At 43.7% G+C, this 20,441-nt stretch overlaps 1 protein-coding gene across 3 annotated transcripts in view; it reads right to left on the reverse strand.

The window, feature by feature from the left end:
- Positions 1–20,441, reverse strand: part of AP3S1 (adaptor related protein complex 3 subunit sigma 1) — a 136,617-nt gene that overhangs the window by 104,788 nt on the left and 11,388 nt on the right. For all 3 annotated transcript variants that reach the window (XM_033929065.1, XM_033929066.1, XM_033929067.1), the window contains exon 2: positions 9,192–9,283. In XM_033929065.1, the coding sequence (XP_033784956.1) occupies positions 9,192–9,283 (92 nt within the window). The remainder of the gene's footprint in view (positions 1–9,191; positions 9,284–20,441) is intronic.

The following is a 20,441-nucleotide window of genomic DNA, read 5'->3' on the forward strand; positions in this document are numbered from 1 at the left end:
GTCATTTAAGGAATACACAGAGATATAAATTATCTTTCCCTTCTTTTAAGGGTATTAAATCTATAGGAAAGCTTAGTCAATCTCTTGCCTTCAAGCTGGTAGAGATGTGGAATGGACTTCCTGACTCCATTAGACTTATAGGCCAGCTACAACAATTTCGTAAAGCCCTGAAAACTCTGCTGTTTACACAAAATTTAAATGGCTTAAGTATAATATCTAAGAATTGACGATAATCCAGCTTTTTTTCTTTTATCTTCTCTTTCTTATGTACTCTAGTCTTAATTATATGTGAATCGAGTCGAGCTCCGTTGGGAAATGGCCCCATATATAAATGGAAGACTAGATTAGATTAGAGTTCAATGGCCAGTATCAGGCACTACACACTGCTTTGGAATGTGATTTTTTCAAGCAAGGAGTATCCCAAAATCTCCAGCCTGGAACTGGGCAACCTGGCATCTCTTCCATATGTATCCATGTTGCACCATTTGGTAGTTCGTATATACAGGCACAAACCATAAGTATGGCTTAGGTGACATATAAATACAGATATGCAAATACTCAATACATCAAACGATGTTGTATTTCCAATAACAAAATGGATTTTCTCCTGAAACGAGGTTTCTTATCGTCGGGAAATTTGAAAGAGCTGGAGGATAGAAACTGAAGATATTTGAAACTTTCCACAGTTCTGGCATTTTGGTGACATCAGATATGTTCAGAGCAACAGAACAAAAGGAAAAGGGAGGTCCAACCTTGTCTGCAGTGAAAAACCAACCAGGAACAAAACAAACCAAAACTGCAGATGTGTACAACGATGTAGGCAAAATTTATTGTGACAACTAAAATATATCTAAAAACCTTTTTACCAAACAGGGGACCCAACACGGTCCGTGTTTCGGACAACCTTCATCAGGGGTCCATGGTAAAAAAGGAAAGAAAAATATGTCACAAAAAATTGCAGTAGAAAAAACGGATTGTATGTTTCGCCAAGAGTCACCAAATATTTGCCTACATCGTTGTACACATCTGCAGTTTTGGTTTGTTTTGTTCCTGGTTGGTTTTTCACTGCAGACAAGGTTGGACCTCCCTTTTCCTTTTTTTCTCAACGCGGCCCCGTTTCGTTCCCTGCTTTTGGGGGGGGCCGCATTGGGACCCCCCCCCCCCAAAGCCTGCTGAAGCCAAGTGCAAATTGTATGGTGACTCTTGGTGAAACATACAATCCGTTTTTTCTACTGCAATTTTTTGTGACATATTTTTCTTTCCTTTTTTACCATGGACCCCTGATGAAGGTTGTCCGAAACACGGACCATGTTGGGTCCCCTGTTTGGTAAAAAGGTTTTTAGATATATTTTAGTTGTCACAATAAATTTGGCCTACATCGTTGTACACATCTGCAGTTTTGGTTTGTTTTGTTCTTGACATCAGATATGTTAACTGCTTGTGCACACTGGCAGCAGTCATTTTCACTTGGACATAATTAGTGACATTCATTGTGGAGTTTTTGCCTATGATAAAGAATATTAATTTACTATGGTGTGTTCAGGGATATTAAGTATAAGCCCAAGGTCAGAAAAAGGCTAGCAATATATAGTTGTACAACTGACCTAAATTGATAAAAGAACCTATGGAGAGTGATCAAACTCGGATTTATAAAAGTACTCAGACATACTGAAACTCTATAAGGAAGGCTGAAAAACCTCCCTTAGGTGAAGAGTTCCCCTTCCAGTCATTGTTATTTTATAAAAAACTTTTATCACTGACTCCAAAGGGTAGTGTTTGACTCAATTCAAAAGTTTCACCTAGTTTTTTCTTTTGCTGATATACTTCAAGTTTATTAGGTTTTTATATACCGCCTATAAAGGTTATCTATCAGGTTATCTATCAGTTTTACAATCAGGTACTGCACTGCATGGTATATATAATGCAATTTGCACTTGGCTTCAGCAGGCTTTGGGGGGGGTCCCAATGCGGCCCCCCCCAAAAGCAGGGAACGAAACGGGGCCGCGTTGAGACCCCCCCCCAAAGCCTGCTGAAGCTAAGTGCAAATTGCATTATATATACCATGCAGTGACTTTCAAGTATATCAGCAAAAGAAAAAACTATGTGAAATTTTTGAATTGAGTCAAACACTACCCTTTGGAGTCAGTGATAAAAGTTTTTTTATAAAATAACAATGACTGGAAGGTGAACTCTTCACCTAAGGGAGGTTTTTCAGCCTTCCTTATAGAGTTTCAATATCTCTGAGTATTTTTATAAATCCGAGTTTGATCACTCTCCATAGGTTCTGTTACCAATTTAGGTCAGTTGTACAACTATGATAAAGAATAGGCAGCCTGATTTACTGTTAGCAAAGTGCTGCCAATAGACGTTTTTGTGGCTTTTTCTCCACTTTAATGGTAGTCCAACTTTGTCCAGTGACGGGCCGCTTATGAGACACTTTTTCTTTCTCATATAAATATAGCCACCATACTAGCTGAACAAGAATTGGTGTGCTGCCATAACAGAGGGAGGCGACACAGACAACATACCCTGGCTGTGGACACGAGCAATTCATGACTCATGGCCCTCTCAGCCTAACTTCTCTCCCATATGAATACAAAGCTCTATTCTGAATTCAACATAAGCAACTTTACTGGCATGACAATTTTGTTCAATATGCTGCCAACACGAATTAAGGGGGTCTTTTGCTAACAGTGTCCTATCCACGTGCATTATTTACCACAGTGCATACACCATAAAAATGGACCCCCGCAGTAAATAATGAGCATTAGCAAAATTAGCATGCACTGTTTATAAGACACCTCAGTAAGGCTCTTCACACAATGTGTAATTAAACTCTGGAATTTGTTGCCCGATAATGTGGTGAAACCATTTAGCTTAGTGGGGTTTAAAAAAGGTTTGGATAAATTCCTGGAAGGGAAGTCCATAGGCCATTATTGAGATGGCTTGGGGAAATCCACTGCTTATTCCTTAGGATAAGCAGCATAAAATCTGTTTTATTACTTGGGATCTAGCTTGCTACTTGGGACCTGGGTTGGCCACAGTTGGAAATAGGACACTGGGCTTGATGGACCTTCGGTCTGTTCCAGCATAGCAATTCTTATCAAGTTTATTATTAGGATTTTATATACTGCCTATCAAGGTTATCTAAGCAGTTTTACAATCAGGTACTCAAGTATTTTCCCTCTCTGTCCCAGTGGGCTCACAATCTATCTAACGTACCTGGGGCTATGGAGGATTAAGTGACTTGCCCAGGGTCACAAGGAGCAGTGTGGGGTTTGAACCCACAACTCCAGGGTGCTGAGGCTGTAGATCCAACCATTGCGCCACACACTCCTCCTCCTTATGTTCTTATAACTTAACGGTCAAAGCAGCTGACCGAGGACCATTCAAAAATCTTACTACTGTTCCTTGTGGACTTGAGCCTCAGGTATAAGTTACAGACCCTAAGCCCTCCGAGACAAGGAAAATACTTACTGTATAAGACGAAACTACTCCTGAAAAAAGTATGAGCTAAATCCAATGCAGAAAAAAAATAACCCACCTCCACAATGAGTTAAAATTAGCATTTTGCAAAATCTGACCTTCAAACACATTTTCACAAGCAAGTTTGTATAAAAATCTTTAGTCATGAACTGCTTTGTGTGATTTTGCACGACAACGTTTACTATCACAGTTTACCATCGGCAAAGCTGATTTCTGATAAATGTTTTTGCAATAAAAACATCATATGCATTTTGCAAGGTCCAAGGTTATATTGTAGAATAATCTCTCTCATCCAAGAGATCTAGAGATTAGAAGAATCCTGTTTTTAGCAACAACTGAAAACTTTTTAAATTTTCAAATGGGAGTTGAAGTGAATATTACTGAAATTTTTGATCCAGCAGAAGGAAGGAATGGTGAATTTTATGTCATAAGAACATAAGAAACGCCTTCACCGGATCAGACCTAGGTCCATCTTGTCCGGCGATCCGCACACGCGGAGGCCCAGTTAGGTGCTCCTTGTCGGAGGCCCGGGTTTCCCTATCCCTGGATATGATTTGCAAGAAGGTGTGCATCCAACTTGCGCTTGAAACCCTGAACACTAGTCTCCTCCACAAGCTCCTCTGGGAGAGCATTCCAAGCGCTCACCACTCGCTGTGTGAAAAAGAACTTCCTGACATTTGTCCTGAACCTGCTGCCACACAGTTTCAGGCTATGACCTCTTGTCTGTGTCACGTCAGAAAATGTCAGTAATGCTTCTTCCTGGTCTATTATGTCAAATCCTTTTAATATTTTAAAAATCCCCTCTCAATCTTCTCTTTTCGAGGGTGAACAGTCCCAGTTTTCTGAGGCGTTCCTGGTAGCTCAAATTCTTCATACCTTTGACTAGTTTCGTGGCTCGCCTCTGCACCCTCTCCAGCAGAGTTATATCTTTCTTGAGGTATGGAGACCAGTACTGGACACAGTATTGTAAGTGTGGTCTGACCATTGCTCTGTAAAGTGGCATTATGACGTCCTGATAGCATTATGTCAGTGTCCTGATGGTAAATGTTTGGGCTAAGACAGATGTGGAATGGACAATTTAGGATTTTATTATGAACAGCTGGGTTGAACAATGTCATTATGAAGCATACACTGATAAAAATCACTAGTGGTACTATTGTACTGTTTTTATTATAATTTTGTGACAATAATCCACCTTGTACTGAACTGATTCGGGGCTATGGAAAGGAATATAAAATTTGGAGCATTAAGGCTCTCTTTTACTAAGCCACGGTAGAAGTTTCTACTGCGGCCCAGGGCACTAAATGCTCTGATGCTCAAAGGAATTCTATGAGCGCTCTGGGCCATGGTAGAACCCTCTACCATGGCTTAGTAAAAAAAAAAAAAAAAAAGGGTGGGTGGCTGGATAAATTTTTGCATGCATAGTGCCCTTAGTGAGAAAACATTTGCCACTTTTTACACAGGCTTCCATATAAGTTCCTTGGACATAAGCTTTATAACTATCTTTTTAACTAAGTCAGTTGTTCTCAATCCAGCCCTTGGGGCATACCCAAACAGCTAGGTTTTCAGGATATCTACAATGAATATGCACTAGAAAGATTTTCATACTAAGGAAGTAGCATACACAAATCTCACATGCATTTGGGTATCTACTGACAACCCAACAGGCTAGATGTGTCCCAAGGACTGGGGTTGAGACACACTGCTTTAAGTAAAACACAATTAGCTTTCCTTTTCATCCAGATGCAGAAGACTTGCCTCCACTCCCACTCCTCTGTGCTGCAGAAATCCCCAGCTGATTTTAAGATTTATTCTAAAAACTCTGCATGGTGAATTTTTACAACCACACTCAAAGCGGTTTATATACAGGTACTTCAAGCATTTTCCTCATCTGTCCCAGTGGGCTTACAATCTTTTTAATGTACCTGGAGCAGTGGGGGATTAAGTGATTTGCCCAGGATTACAAGGAGCAGCATGGGGTTTGAACCCACAACCTCAGGGTGCTGAGGCTGGAGCTCTAACCACTACGCCACACTCTTTCCATAGTACTATCTGTTATCCGAGGACAAGCATGTAGCATATTCTCACAGGTGGGCAACGCCATCCATAGAGCCTGGCACTGACAGTACAAAAGTGTACTCTGAGTTATAGCACAGATTGTTTTTGAGGTTTTAAGTTCCCAAACAGTACACAAATTGTTTGGTTTTGTTGAAATACATTTTAATTGTTTTATCTCTGGCTGATGTGTACCGTTCCTTCCCCACTTCTTTTCTTTTATTGGCAAAAGAAAAGGGCACAGGAGGGGCAGCTGGGGCTGGAGGAAAGGGCACAGAAGGGGGACTGGGGCTGCAGGGAAGGACACAGGAGGAGGCTGGGGCTGAAAGTAAGGGAGAGAGATGTGCTTGACCTATAGAGGGGAGGAGAAGGCTGGAACTGTAGGGAAGGGAGAGAGCTACAGGACCTGTAGGGGAGGGGACTGGAGGGAAGGGGGAGAATTGCTGTACCTGTGGAAGGGAGGCTGCTGGAGGGAAGGTGCTAGACCTGTTGGGGAGGGGCTGAAGGGAAGAAAAGGGGAAAAAGAGATGCCGTACTAAGCGGATGAAGGAAGAGGGAATGAAATACTGAACACACAGCAGAGAGAGGGATAGCCACAGGGAGGTTTCAGAAACAGAGGGGAAAATAATGGGCATGGATAGGAGAATAGGGACAGGGATACAAAGGGAGATGCTGCATGGAAATAGTAAATGGACAGAGAGGGGCAATGACAGACATGGGAGGGGATATTTGGGCACAGAGGATAAGTGCTAGATGTGGGAGAGAAAAGGAACACAGAAGGGAGATGAGTAATACAGGGCGTAGAGTAGTGATGATAAATACAGGAAGATGCACACAGAGATGTTGGACAGGGAAGTATAGGGGACACAGAGAAGGGAAAAATAGGTACACAAAGATGGAAAATTGATGGCAAGCATGGAGAAGAAGAAATGTCAAATGAGCAGAAGACTCTAGCGAGTGAAACAGAAACCAGAGCCTAGGACCAATATGACTTGAAAAATAAAATAAGCAGATAACAAAAGGTAGAAAAAATAATTTTATTTTCTATTTTGTGATTAGAAAATATGAGAAATGAAATGTTTATCCTGCCAGTGCTAGTGTTAGAAATGAGTAATAATAATAATAATTTTATTCTTATATACCGCCAAAGCCATGGTAGTTCGAGGCGGTTTACAAGAAGAGCTGGACAATCAGCGAAAATAATTACAATGAAGTCATCGAATACATGTGGAGAGGGCGGGTACAAGTTGAGTGGGAGAAAGTCAGAGTGATAGACACAGTGTAGAGACATCGAGTACATGTAGGGAGCGTACATGGTAAGGCATTAAGAGTTCTTGGTTACAAATCGGTTGAACAGGTTTGTTTTAACTAGTTTTCTAAAGTTAAGACAGAATGAGGAGTTACCCAGCCAACCGTTCTGTTGGCCTGCCTGGAAAACAAGAGTTCTGCCCAGGTATCTCTTGAATCGGCAGGCCTTTAATGATGGGTGGCTAAACATATGTACTTTGCGTGTAGGCCAGGTGGAACAGCCCAAGTTGAAGTGAGAAACCAGGTATATGGGGGCCAAACCTTGAATGGATTTGAAACATAGACAGGCAAATTTGAATCTGAACAACATTCTTGCTTCTAGGGGCAGCCAGTGAAGTTTTTGGTAGAAGGGGGGGTTATATGTTCCCATTTTTTTTATACCAAAAATCAAGTCGAACTGCCAAATTTTGTATGATTCGGAGTCTTTGGATGGTTTTCTTGAAAGACCCTAGATAAATGATGTTGCAATAGTCGAGCAGGCTTAAAACAGAAGATTGCACCAGTAAGCAGAATGATGCTGCTTCGAAGTACTTTCTGATGGTTCTTAATTTCTATAATGTAGGGCCCAGGGCAGCAATTTGGGAGGGCACCCCAAAGCCCACTACTAGCCTGTGTCATATTCAGCTTCCAACAGGCTTAGAGATTTCTCTAGCCAGGGGGCAGATCCCTAATTGCACTCCTTTGCCTAACACCATCACTGGCATGTGTGATCTTTATATTTTGCACAGTATAGGAGAAAATGGATCTTTCTATTTCTTTGGTGTTGTACTATATGGAAGGTGTGACTTCTTGGGATTTGGGTTTGTTTATCATTTTTGGTCAGCTATTATATATTTAGCATTTGTGTTCTGTGTATGTGACCAAGTTATTTTGTTAGTATGAATTTTCAATGTAGCATTCAGTTTTCCTGATATTGGAGGGGACATTGTGAGGGGATTTTGTTGATTCTTTTTCTGTATTTGTGATTTATAAAATGACAGTTGTACAGAATATTGTTTATTTTTGTACTTTAATAAAATGATTTCAGTATAAAATCATAACTATTCAAGGCTTGTGCAGATGGGATCAGACAAAGTTTGCAGGGATGGTGACAGAGTTCACTGGGACGGGGTGGGAACAGGGACAGAGTTTGCAGGGACCAATTTTTTTCCCGCATCATTCTCTACCTTGGATTAGCTTTGACCATATCGACTAATGATGGATTATAAAACTCTCAATTCTTACACACACAAAATCATTTTTAAAAAATGTCCTACACATCTAGAGCAACTACTTAACTCTTAGAAAAGATCAACACCTGAGGCTCATCTAAGTTTCCATAGTTAGCCATCATTATCCTTCATGGTTCAGGTCAGAGCATAATACAAATTTGAATGGGACACCCATTCAAAGATCATAAAATTCAAAATGAACTAAATTATCTTAAAATCAAATCCAGGGTAGAACAGGTCTACTGTAATCTGGCATATGTAAAAGCAATCACAGTTGCCATCCCTCAGCAACTGCAAATAAGCTGCCTGAAAGCCTGTGTTAAAAACAAGTTTGTTGAAAAACAACAAATACGTGAACATTTTAATAGCTAATTCCCACATTGCATATTTATCTTTACAACCAACCTTGTTCAGGGTACATCCTAAACATCTTAGAATGTTTTGCTAGAATAGGCTGAAAATACTAGATATTGTCCAACATTTAGTGACAGATTGAACATGGTGGGAGTGAAGAGATATACTGAACAAAAGTACAGTCAAACCTCAGTTTGCTAGTGTTTTGCAAGACGAGCAAAACATTTTCACAAATTGTGACTCACAAACTGAGCGTTGACTCGATTTGCAAGTCCCCCACCCGTGAACCGGCATCTCCCCCCCTCATGAACGCCCACCCGCGAATGCCGCCCCCCACTAACCGGCATCTCCCCCCCTCATGAACGCCTGCCCGCCCAAACTGAAGCCTTACCCCCATCTGGCACCGGCATGCAGCACCAACCCACAGGAGGTGCCGGTGCCCGAAGATCGTGCTGCTTGCTGGACTGGGCTTTGAGCATCTGCGCATGCTCAAGGCCTTCTGGCTCCCGCCTCTCTCCAAGATTCTCGGAGAGAGCGAGAGCCAGAAGGCCTTGATCATGCGCAGATGCTCAAGGCCCAATCCGGCAAACAGCATGATCTTCGGGCACCGGCACCTCCTGTGGATTGCTGCTGTGTGCCGGTGCCAGATTAGGGGGGGTATGGCTTCAGTTTGGGCGGGCGGGCGGGTGTGAAAAGCATAAAGCAATAAGAACAAGGTAGTCTAGAAATAACTCGTGGCAAATAGTGTTAGAAACTTCTGTTTAACTTTGTACTTACAAGCCTCCTTCTAGGAAATTGCAAACATTCTCATCACGTTTGGATACCAAATGGAAAGTTTCTCTTATGATCTGCTGCTGCGTATCTTCACTCTGAGGGGAAAATATATAGTTAGTGGCTTCTTTAGACAAAAATATTTAGGGTGACAAGCCAAAATGACATTTCTGAACATCCAAGCTCTCTTCCCCCCTCCTCTCAACTGTTAAATTAGCAATATAAAAGACACCTTCTATAAAAAACAAAAAAAAGAAATCATCCCCCCTCCAGCAGTTTCAGCTACTCGATAAAATGATCATAATTCCTACCATCATTTAACAAATTCTTCTTTGTGAAATAATACAAAACCTTGCATAAAGATGCTCAAAACCTACAAAGGAAAAACTTACCAAACCACAACAGCCCTAACCTATGAAAGGCGCTACTGGGAAACTGGAGCAAGCTGGACTATTACAGATTCCTACACAGACACTATGTGCTAGCAGAATCCTTCTCAAGTAAACATGTGTAGAAAACAGGCAGAATGTCGCTCGATGTAGAATAGGGAACCACAAAACATGCAGATAAAAACTGAAATGGAGACCCCCAAAGAAAGCCAGATTCCATAAACAGTGAAAATACTGATAAAAAAAAAACAAATATATTTTCTCCTGTACTACAACAGAAAACAAGTGTATTTCACAAACAGGTACATATCTCAGTCATCAAAAACTATTAAATAAAAATATTGTTTTTCTTATCTACCTTTGCTGCCTGGGCATTTTATTTTTCTAATTGTGCTAGACCCAGTCTTTTTTGTAGGTTTGCCTTTCCATTTCTTTTCTCTCCTTTGTCTTAAGAACATAAGAAGTTGCCTCCACTGGGTCAGACCAGAGGTCCATCGCGCCCAGCGGTCCACTCCCACGGCGGCCCATCAGGTCTATGACCTGTGAAGTAGTTCCTGACCATTTCTATAACCTACCTCGGCTTTTATCGGTACCCCTCAATCCCCTTATCCTTTAGGAACCTATCTAAACCTTCCTTGAACCCCTGTACTGAATCCTTTCTTTCTCGTCATCTATCTGGTACTTACCTTTTCTTTTATGCTTCTCCCCCCAACCCACACATACACTTTTCACTTTTCTGTGTTTATATCCGCTCATTTGATTTTACCCTCATTCTCCCTTTCTCTTACCTCTAGTCTCTAATCTACTTTTCACTTCTCATCCTCCTCTGATGGTCTAGTGGTAGGCCGGGACAGGAGGGATCTGTCCCAGCCGACTAACAATTTTTTAGCCCCCCCTTCCCATACCTTTTCTCGCCTTTTTAAATCCTGGTGGTCCAGCAGTTTATCAGCAGCAGCAAGCTTTCTGCGCTCCTGTCCCCTGCTGAGCCCCTCCCTCACTGGATGGCTGCCTCAGATCTCATGGCCAGCGGCACACAAGGCAGGAGCAAGCTTTTCACGCTCCAGCCTGGGCCTGTGCTGCTCCCTGAATTGCTGCCATCAGTTCTCATGAAATGTGAAGCAGCCATCCAGTGAGGAAGGGGCTCAGCGCAGGGCAGGAGCGCAGAAAGTTCTGTGCTCCTGCCGATACACCATTGGACCTCCAGGATTTAAAAAGACAAAAAAAAAAAAGGTAGTAGTTTCCCTGGCTGGGTGCTCACCTAAATTGGCTGTGCGCAAGACACTAGGAAGAACACTGTACGTTACGTCTATGATGCAATATTCGCTCCATAAGACGCACAGACATTACCACCCACTTTTGGGGGAAAAAAGTGCGTCTTATGGAGCGAAAAATACAGTATATACATGATTTTTTAAATTGTGACGCATAATTCCCTGGGCTATAATTATTTTACATGGATTTTTTTGTTTTCTCTCACATATATATTGCACCAGGAGTATAAATGTCCTTAAAAACAATCACAAAGCCACATTAGCTTTTATGTAATCTGCATAATCACTTATTTGTTCTAATAAACTGTATCTACTCATTACTACAGTGTAGAAACTATTAAAAAGAATCTATTCACATGCTACCAATGGCCCAAGTGTACGTACAAAGGGACTTCAGGCAAATAAGATACTGAACCCCTCCCCCCACTAAAATGTGTGAGAAGCACAACCTAGTATATAAATGCTCTTGTACGTGTGACGACGATCTTCGACGATCTTAATTAAAATCTCACACCTCATGTTTTTCACAGTTGCAGATGTGTTCTGTGGGTTAGCACATACTGTGGTACTTGAAAATTATTTTTGAGTTGTTTCCTAACAAACGAAAAGCCTACTTCTTTAAAACAATTTGGCACGTTCCACATGAACCTTAGCCTTATTTTATTTAGTTGGATTTATTAACCACCTTTATGAAGAGATCCACCCAAGGCAGTGTACAGCAAGTAAAGTTCCTTTTTAATCATGTTTTTAAACTGGCAAGCATGAAAATTTGGGAAAGGCAGGGGTGGGCTAACAATGATATAGAACAGTATATTGCAAACTGTGTGCCTCCTGAGATTTCAGGTGCGCCGTGACACACTGGGGAGGAGGAGAGGGGCCGACGCCAACTGGCTGCCTGCAGAACATGCCTCTCATGGTGAGAGGCACGTCCTGTAGCCAATCAGCCGGCATCAGTGCCTCTCATTCTCTCTGGCCCTCTTCCCTGCTGACCCCTCCCCCCCCCACACACAGGCGGCTCAGGGCCCATCTGCAGGGCCTTCGCGCATACGCATAGACATGATGACGTCACGCATGTGCGTGATGTCATCACGGCCACATCCGCACACTTCTGGATGCCTTGAGCCATGGCCACTACGTTTAGTGTGCCGTGGCTCAACAAAGTTTGCGGGACACTGCTATAGAAGAAAACAGATTTTGCAAAGGCCAGACATGAAATAGTCCAGAAGGGTAGATAGACAGAGGTGGCATGGACAGAAAAGGAGAACAGAGGTAGCATTCGACAAAGCAGGACTGACTCGTAGTTCTAGCTTACGCATGTCAAGAATTACATCAGAATAAAAGCTGGTAGATGAGATGCGATAGAACAGTTATGGATACGGATTTAAAGGTGTGAGAAATGTCATTATAGAAAGCAGCAATGTGGTTGCTATGTTAGTTCATAGAAATAAAGCTCAAAGCTGCAGAATGCCTATGTTTCCAATGGGCTAAACACAACACATGCGTAGCAAGCTTTCAAGAACTATGCTGCATTCATCGGGTCACTGAAGAATAAGCTACAGATAATGGTGTCCAATTTAGAAGTAAAATTAGTCTGTATTACAATGGTGGTGCTTTATAAAGATTAAGAGTTGTATAAGGATAGGAACAGATGCACTAACAGGTGTGAGAACGAAAGAGCACAATTTACAGCCAGAGGGTGTTATGTTTGCTAAGGTAAAGAGAGAAAAAAGAAAATGCATGAGCTGCTAGAACAAGCAGTGTACCTATTAAAAAAAAACCAAAAAAACCCCAAAACCCTCTGCTTTTCAAATCCTAAAAGAAAAACAGCATCCATGAAGAGCATCAGCTTCAGATAAGCACACAGTTTGAATCAGATTTGTGGTCATCATGTGCCTCCAGCATGAAGATTAATATCCCAGGAAAACCTACGTCAGCTAATGCAATGAGCCGATTTAGCATATCCCAGTATGTAAATCTCCTCAGAAGAACTATCTTTCAGAAAGCTAGAATCAGTCAGGCCAGATAAGATGACAAATATTAGGAGTGCATACGGCCAAAACAGTTCAGTTCCTGCTCACGTTAAATGGATTTTTCAGGCATTTTTTTCAAGTTTGTTTGAATTTTAGGCGTGTATAATGTTCAAGAACTTAAAAATGTTCACAGTTATGCAGTTTAATTTGTATGCACAATAAAACCTTGGATTGCAAGTAACTTGGTATGCAAGTGTTTTGTAAGACAAGCAAAACATTTTATTAAATTTTAACTTGATAAACAAGCAAGGTCTTGCAATACAAGTACATACAGTATACACGCGTCACATAATCACAACTGAGTCGACGGTTCTCTCTCTGACACTGCGGGAGTGTAGTGACTGTTCTAAACGAGAATGGTCTTGCAATACAAGTACATACAATATTTTGTATTAAAGTTTTTGGGTTGCGGAACGATTCGTCTGAGTTTCCATTATTTCTTATGGGGAAGTTTGCTTTGATCTACGAGTGTTTTGGATTACAAGCATGTTTTCGTAACGAATTATGCTCGTAAACCAAGGTTTTACTGTATATCTGAATACAGGTGATTTATGTTCACTTTCAATTTTTAGGCACCCAAACTAACTCAGTGGGTATTCAGATATACATACCCCTATAAAATACTTAGGTAAACTGGTAATATTGAGTGGTGGGTGCATGGGAAGGCTTCCCAGCAGAGGTGGTATAAACTAGAATTGTGTCTGAATTCAAGGTAGCGTGGAACAAGCGTAGATACGGTAATCTCTAAGGGAGAGGAAAATTACTGCAGAGTTTAGGTAGGCTGGTATGGATGGGCTGACTGGATAAGCCAAAAACAAAAATAGAAAAAGATGCCAGATAAAGACTTATGGGGTCCTTTCACTAAGCCGCAGCAAAAAAGTGGCCTTAGTGTGCCCTTATGCAGGTTTCTCTCGTTCACCGAGACCATTTTTACTGCAACTGTAAAAATGGTCTTTGTATTTACTATGTTAATGTCTTTATTATATTAATGGACAAACAAGAAAAGTGGAGCGGGCTCACAATTCTTCAAAATTGTCAAAAATCAGTTCTTCAACAAATTTTTAAATACTTTCACAAACATACAATGTGCTGACTGCAAAATCTCGAAACAATATCAGTGATATGGTAGAAAAGGCGAGTACTGCAAGCTAAATAAAAACAAAGTAGTTCGTAACTTGCTACAGTACACACTCAGTTAACTGGCACCCATGGGGACTGATAGATGCCGGATAAATAACATTGCTGGGTGTTTTAGTGTTACTATTAAAAATGCTATACCGTATTTTCACGCATATAACGCGCGCGTTATACGCGTTTTTACCTACCGCGCATACCCCTCGCGCGTTATATGCGTGAGCGCGGTATACAAAAGTTTTTAAACATAGTTCCCACCCCGCCCGACGCCCGATTCACCCCCCCAGCAGGACCGCTCGCACCCCCACCCCGAACGACCGCTCGCACGCGCTCCCACCCGCACCCGCATCCACAATCGGAGCAAGAGGGAGCCCAAGCCCTCTTGCCCGGCCGACTCCCCGACGTCCGATAAATCCCCCCCCCCCGGCAGGACCACTCGCACCCCCACCCCGAAGGACCGCCGACTTCCTGACAATATCGGGCCAGAAGGGAGCCCAAACCCTCCTGGCCACGGCGACCACCTACCCCCACCCCGCCCGACGCCCGATTCACCCCCCCCCCAGCAGGACCGCTCGCACCCCCACCCCGAACGACCGCTCGCACGCGCTCCCACCCGCACCCGCGATCGGAGCAAGAGGGAGCCCAAGCCCTCTTGCCCGGCCGACTCCCCGACAATATCGGGCCAGGAGGGAGCCCAAACCCTCCTGGCCACGGCGACCCCCTACCCCCACCCCGCACTACATTACGGGCAGGAGGGATCCCAGGCCCTCCTGCCCTCGACACAAACCCCCCTCCCTCCCTCCAACGACCGCCCCCCCCAAGAACCTCCGACCGCCCCACCAGCCGACCCGCGACCCCCCTGGCCGACCCCCACCCCCCTTCCCCGTACCTTTGCTAGTTGGCCAGACAGACGGGAGCCAAACCCGCCTGTCCGGCAGGCAGCCAACGACGGAATGAGGCCGGATTGGCCCATCCGTCCCAAAGCTCCGCCTACTGGTGGGGCCTAAGGCGCGTGGGCCAATCAGAATAGGCCCTGGAGCCTTAGGTCCCACCTGGGGGCGCGGCCTGAGGCACATGGTCGGGTTGGGCCCATGTGCCTCAGGCCACGCCCCCAGGTGGGACCTAAGGCTCCAGGGCCTATTCTGATTGGCCCACGCGCCTTAGGCCCCACCAGTAGGCGGAGCTTTGGGACGGATGGGCCAATCCGGCCTCATTCCGTCGTTGGCTGCCTGCCGGACAGGCGGGTTTGGCTCCCGTCTGTCCGGCCAACTAGCAAAGGTACGGGGAAGGGGGGTGGGGGTGTCGTGGGGGTCGGCCAGGGGGGTCGCGGGTCGGCTGGTGGGGCGGTCGGAGGTTCTTGGGGGGGGGCGGTCGTTGGAGGGAGGGAGGGGGGTTTGCGTCGAGGGCAGGAGGGCCTGGGATCCCTCCTGCCCGTAATGTAGTGCCGGGTGGGGTTAGGGGGTCGCCGTGGCCAGGAGGGTTTGGGCTCCCTTCTGGCCCGAACAACTAGCGGGGGGGGGGGGGTTCGCAAGAGCCAGGAGGACTTGGGCTCCCTCCTGGCCCGATATTGTCGGGGAGTTGGGGAGTCGGGGGGGCAAGAGGGCTTGAGCTCCCTCTTGCCCCGATCGTGTCGGGGGTGCCGCGGTTGGCTGGGGCAAGAGGGCTTGAGCTCCCTCTTGCCCCGATCGTGTCGGGGGTGCCGCGGTTGGCTGGGGCAAGAGGGCTTGAGCTCCCTCTTGCCCCGATCGTGTCGGGGGTGCCGCGGTTGGCTGGGGCAAGAGGGCTTGAGCTCCCTCTTGCCCCGATCGTGTCGGGGAGTCGGGACCGCTAAGAGGAAGCAGCAGGACTTCTACATGATGGGGGGGTCAGGAGGCTGTGGGGGTGCGAGCGGTCCTTCAGGGTGGGGGTGCGGGTGCGGGTGGGAGTGCGTGCGAGCGGTCCTTCGGGGTGGGGGTGCGAGCGGTCCTGGGGGGGTGAAGGGGGAGAGGAGAGTCGGGCGGGCGAAAGGAGAGTCGGGGTGGCCAGAGGAGAGTCGGGGCGGGCGAAAGGAGAGTCAGGCGGCGACGGGAGAGTCGGGCAGCATGCGCGGTATATGGGTGTGCGCGGTATATAAAAATTTCTGTACATAAATGTGTGTTTTTTGCGCGCTATACCCGTGTGCGCGTTTTACACGGGTGCGCGTTATCTATGTGAAAATACGGTATACCCCATATTATGCCATACTATAAACCAGTGTTTTTCAACCTTTTTACACCTATGAACCGGCAGAAATAAAATAATTATTCTGTGGACCGGCATCGGTCTGTGGACCAGTGGTTGAAGAACACTGGGCTAAGTCGTGGGCCAGACCCCGCCCATCTCTACCCAATCTCCACCCCAGACACCGCCCCCATAATAGTACTAATTGCACCTTGCACGTCCCGTGCCTCATCTGGAAGGCTTCCGGTTCAGGCGCAGGATGCCCGTAGGAGCCACTGCCCGTGGCTTTGTGCACTGAATCAGTTAGGATAATGTCGCATCGATCGCACCGTGGACCAGCGGTTGAAGAACACTGTTTTGGGCCTGATGCACATACTGGCCCTGTGGACCGGCAGGAAATTTCTGTGGACCGGCACTGGTCCATGGACCGGTGGTTGAAGAACACTGCTATAAACTGTTCCAAACAAACTACCAGACATGTGGTAGGCAAAGTGTGGGTGTACTCATGTGTTTCAAAATGTTGTTTAAATCTATATCATGCCTTATGAAGCAGCTTATAATACTTTTAAAAGACACAAGGGGAATCTCAGAATGCCACTTGTCCGCTGTTAAGGAAAAAAAAGAGATTAGAACAGAATAGAGGACACATTTGGGTGAGCCAGTGACGAGTGCTGCCACACTGTACTGCAGGAATTAACAGCGGACAAGTGGCATTCTGAGATTCCCCTTGTGTCTTTTAAAAGTATTATAAGCTGCTTCATAAGGCATGATATAAATTTAAACAATATTTTGAAAAACTTTTGAGTGGATTGACATTACAGAGTGCCTAATAGGATTGTGTACTCAGGTGTGGCATGCCAAGTTTACACTTAAATTTCCGCCAAAAAATGATTTTATTTTCATTTTTATCTAAAGTATTACAGTATTTCTTGGGGGGGGGGTTCTGGTTGCTTGAGAGTTCTGGTTAATTGTGTTCCGGTTAACAGAGAGTCTACTGTAAATGAAACCGGGTGAAGAAACTAAGACTTGGTACCTTTTCACAGTATATATTATGACAGAATTATTGGGGTTTATATGAAGCAAGTGAGCCAAAAGAAACAGCATGGGTGTACATGACACAAACTGTTGTATATGATAGGCTAAAAAAAATAATTTAGTTATAAACAGAACCCAATTTGGTAGCTTTTCTTAGATTGAAACACATATAGCTGAGCAAACTGATTAGTGCAGGAACAGACTCTCTGCCCCCTGACATGCCTCTCAAAAATATTTTTAGTGCATAGTTTGCACCCACTAATTTGGCAGTTACCAAAGAACACATCCCATGGTATGCCATCTTAACCTACATTAGGCAAACATTAGTGCTTAATGCAGATTAATAAAAGGGCCCCTATATTTCTAAGAATCTTAGGGGTCCTTTTACTAAGGCGCGCTAGTGCGTCTTAGCGCACGCTAAACGCTAACGTGTCCATTATATCCTACGGACGCGTTAGCATTTAGCTAAGACACACCAGCACGCCTTATTAAAAGGACCCCTAAATCTAAACTTTTAAATAATTCACCCCTATAAAACTTAATTGATGAGAAATAAAAACCATCAAGCTGGGAATGGCTTGTAAATATTCTATAAAACATGCAAAACCATGGAAATAGTCACATCAGAGTAATGGAAATTTCACCACAAATAAAAAAATGAAAAAACTAAATTGCAAGGTCTTCAGTTTCATGGATTAAAAACAATATAGGCAATAAGTTTCACAATATAGCAAGAGAGGCCAAATAAGACTTTTTATTAACCGAGAGAGAACATTTTGCAGTATACCTTTCACACGTCACTGTATGGACAAAAAAATCCAACCGAGAAAGTAAGTTTCTTATATGCAGAGTTTAACCTTTTCCTATCGTGTGTCCCAGATGACGGGACATTCCAAACATGACATAGACAGTGGATAAACAGTCTGTATGGACTAATAAAAAGCCAGGAACACAAACTATTTGAATTTACAGACTTATGACTTATTTACAATATGTTTACAATAGCCGTAAATGATAACGGTGAATAATACAAAACTTTGCTAAAATAATTACGATTGGAACCAGCGTAACATAAAATTTATTACGATAGGAAAAGGTTAATGGATACAATGTGAAACCAAACTATGATCCAAGAAGCATGTACATCTGGATTATTCCATGCTGTCCTGTAGTCATTAGCCCCCCCCCTTTTTCACAAAAGTGTAGCATGGTTTTTAGCGCCGGCTGCAACGGTAGCAGCTCCATCGCTCATAGGAATTCAATGAGTGTTGGAGCTGTTACCGCCGCAGCCGGCGCTAAAAACCGCACTACGGTTTTGTAAAAGGGGGTGAGGGGATGGGGGGGGTAAAACAGCTAAGAAAAGTCAAAGAGTTTAAAGTCCAAAAAGCTCCTTGTTTGAACAAAACTGCTTTTGATGGTTGCACAGCAAGACTCCTCTTGTCTTTTCCACTCATTTTGTGCAATTTTACTCAGTTCCACTTTCTCTTGTTTCTCACACATCAAGATATCCAGAGGCTAACAGCATTGTCATGTGAAAACTAAAAATGTGGTCATAGCTACCTCATGCTATAATAGCCAGTCTGGGCTTTTCACGAGTATATCACAAGGGAAACATAGAAGATCTTTTCTCTTTCTAGTAGATCGCATCTCAAAAACCAAAAACTTGTACCGGTTTTAGAAATCTTAGTAAAAGAGGAAGTCAGCAGAAAAAGAGATTTTTTACCCACTCCGTCTACATCAGGGATGTCAAAGTCCCTCCTCGAGGGCCGCAATCCAGTCAGGTTTTCAGGATTTCCCCAATGAATATGCATGAGATCTATTAGCATACAATGAAAGCAGTGCATGCAAATAGATCTCATGCATATTCATTGGGGAAATCCTGAAAACCTGACTGGATTGCGGCCCTCGATAGGGAAACTTTGACACCCCTGGTCTACATATTCATCTTACTGATAAAAAACAAAACAAAACAGTGGATAAGAAAAACAGAAGTTCAGACTAATGAGCCGAGACAATATGGTCATGGTCTGCTACACTATTTTCATACCCCTTCCTTACCCAGTTCTCCACAGAGGCTGATCCTGTGCTAGTTTCTAAGCAATGCTTCCTTTAGGGCAGTGGTTTCAAACTCAAAACCTTTGCAGGACCATATTTTGGATTTGTAGGTAAAGTGATGCCTTGGAATCCGAACTTAATCCGTTCTAGAACCCCATTCAAGTTCAAAAGCGTTCGAGTTCCAAGACAATTCTTCCCATTGAAAATAATAGAAACTGGATTAATCCGTTCCATGGTCCCACAAACTCAAATTTTAAGGTAAAATATTAACAAATATTCCAAAGCAGCATTCAGGATTCTGGGGCAAAATTTACTACAAAAAAAGTTCGGATTCCAAAGCATTCGAGTTCTGGGGCATTTGGATTCTGAGGTACCACTGTACTTGGAAGGCTGCAAAAAAACCAGTAAATGTCTTATTAAAGAAATGATAATTTTGCATGAGGTAAAACTCTTTATAGTTTATAAATCTTTCATTTAACAGTTAAAAGGAAAGATTTATAAACTATAAAGAGAGTTATACCTCATGCAAAATTGTCATTTATTTAATAAGACATTAACTATTTTTTCTGCGGTCCTCACAGTTAAAGTTTAACATCTTTCCTTTTCATTAACAAAAGATTATAACAGTTATAACAGGTGTCCGCAACCACCGTCAGCTCTCACCTCCTCCAGCACCGGAAACATGCACAAGCCGCACTGCCTCCAATCATTGCTCCAAGTTGTACTGCCTCCAATCATTGCCTCCAACCACTGCTCCAATGGTTACCTTACATTCTGGAACGTTGTCCACTTCAGTGCTGTAACCACATGCAAGCGCTTTCCTGCACGTGATTGGACTCCACTTCACAATCACATACAGATGCAGGAAAGCGCTTGTGTGATGTTACAGCGACTGCCGGACACTTGTGGAGTGGACAATCGTGTACAGACTGAGGGCCTCAAACTAGCACCTGGTGGGCTGCGAGTTTGAGACTGCTGCTCTAAGGATTGATCGGATATGAGTAAATTTTCTCTCACGTACGCGACAAGTTCTAAAAGGGTTGGGTTTTTGTTTTTTTTTTAATGTGATTAACAAGTTCTAAAAAAACTTAATTTTCCAGATTTGCAAGTATTTTTGTGAGCAACCATGTAAATCTGTGAGTG

The sequence above is a fragment of the Geotrypetes seraphini genome, chromosome 1 (assembly GCF_902459505.1).
Source record: "Geotrypetes seraphini chromosome 1, aGeoSer1.1, whole genome shotgun sequence".
In the NCBI taxonomy this organism is placed as follows: domain Eukaryota; kingdom Metazoa; phylum Chordata; class Amphibia; order Gymnophiona; family Dermophiidae; genus Geotrypetes; species Geotrypetes seraphini.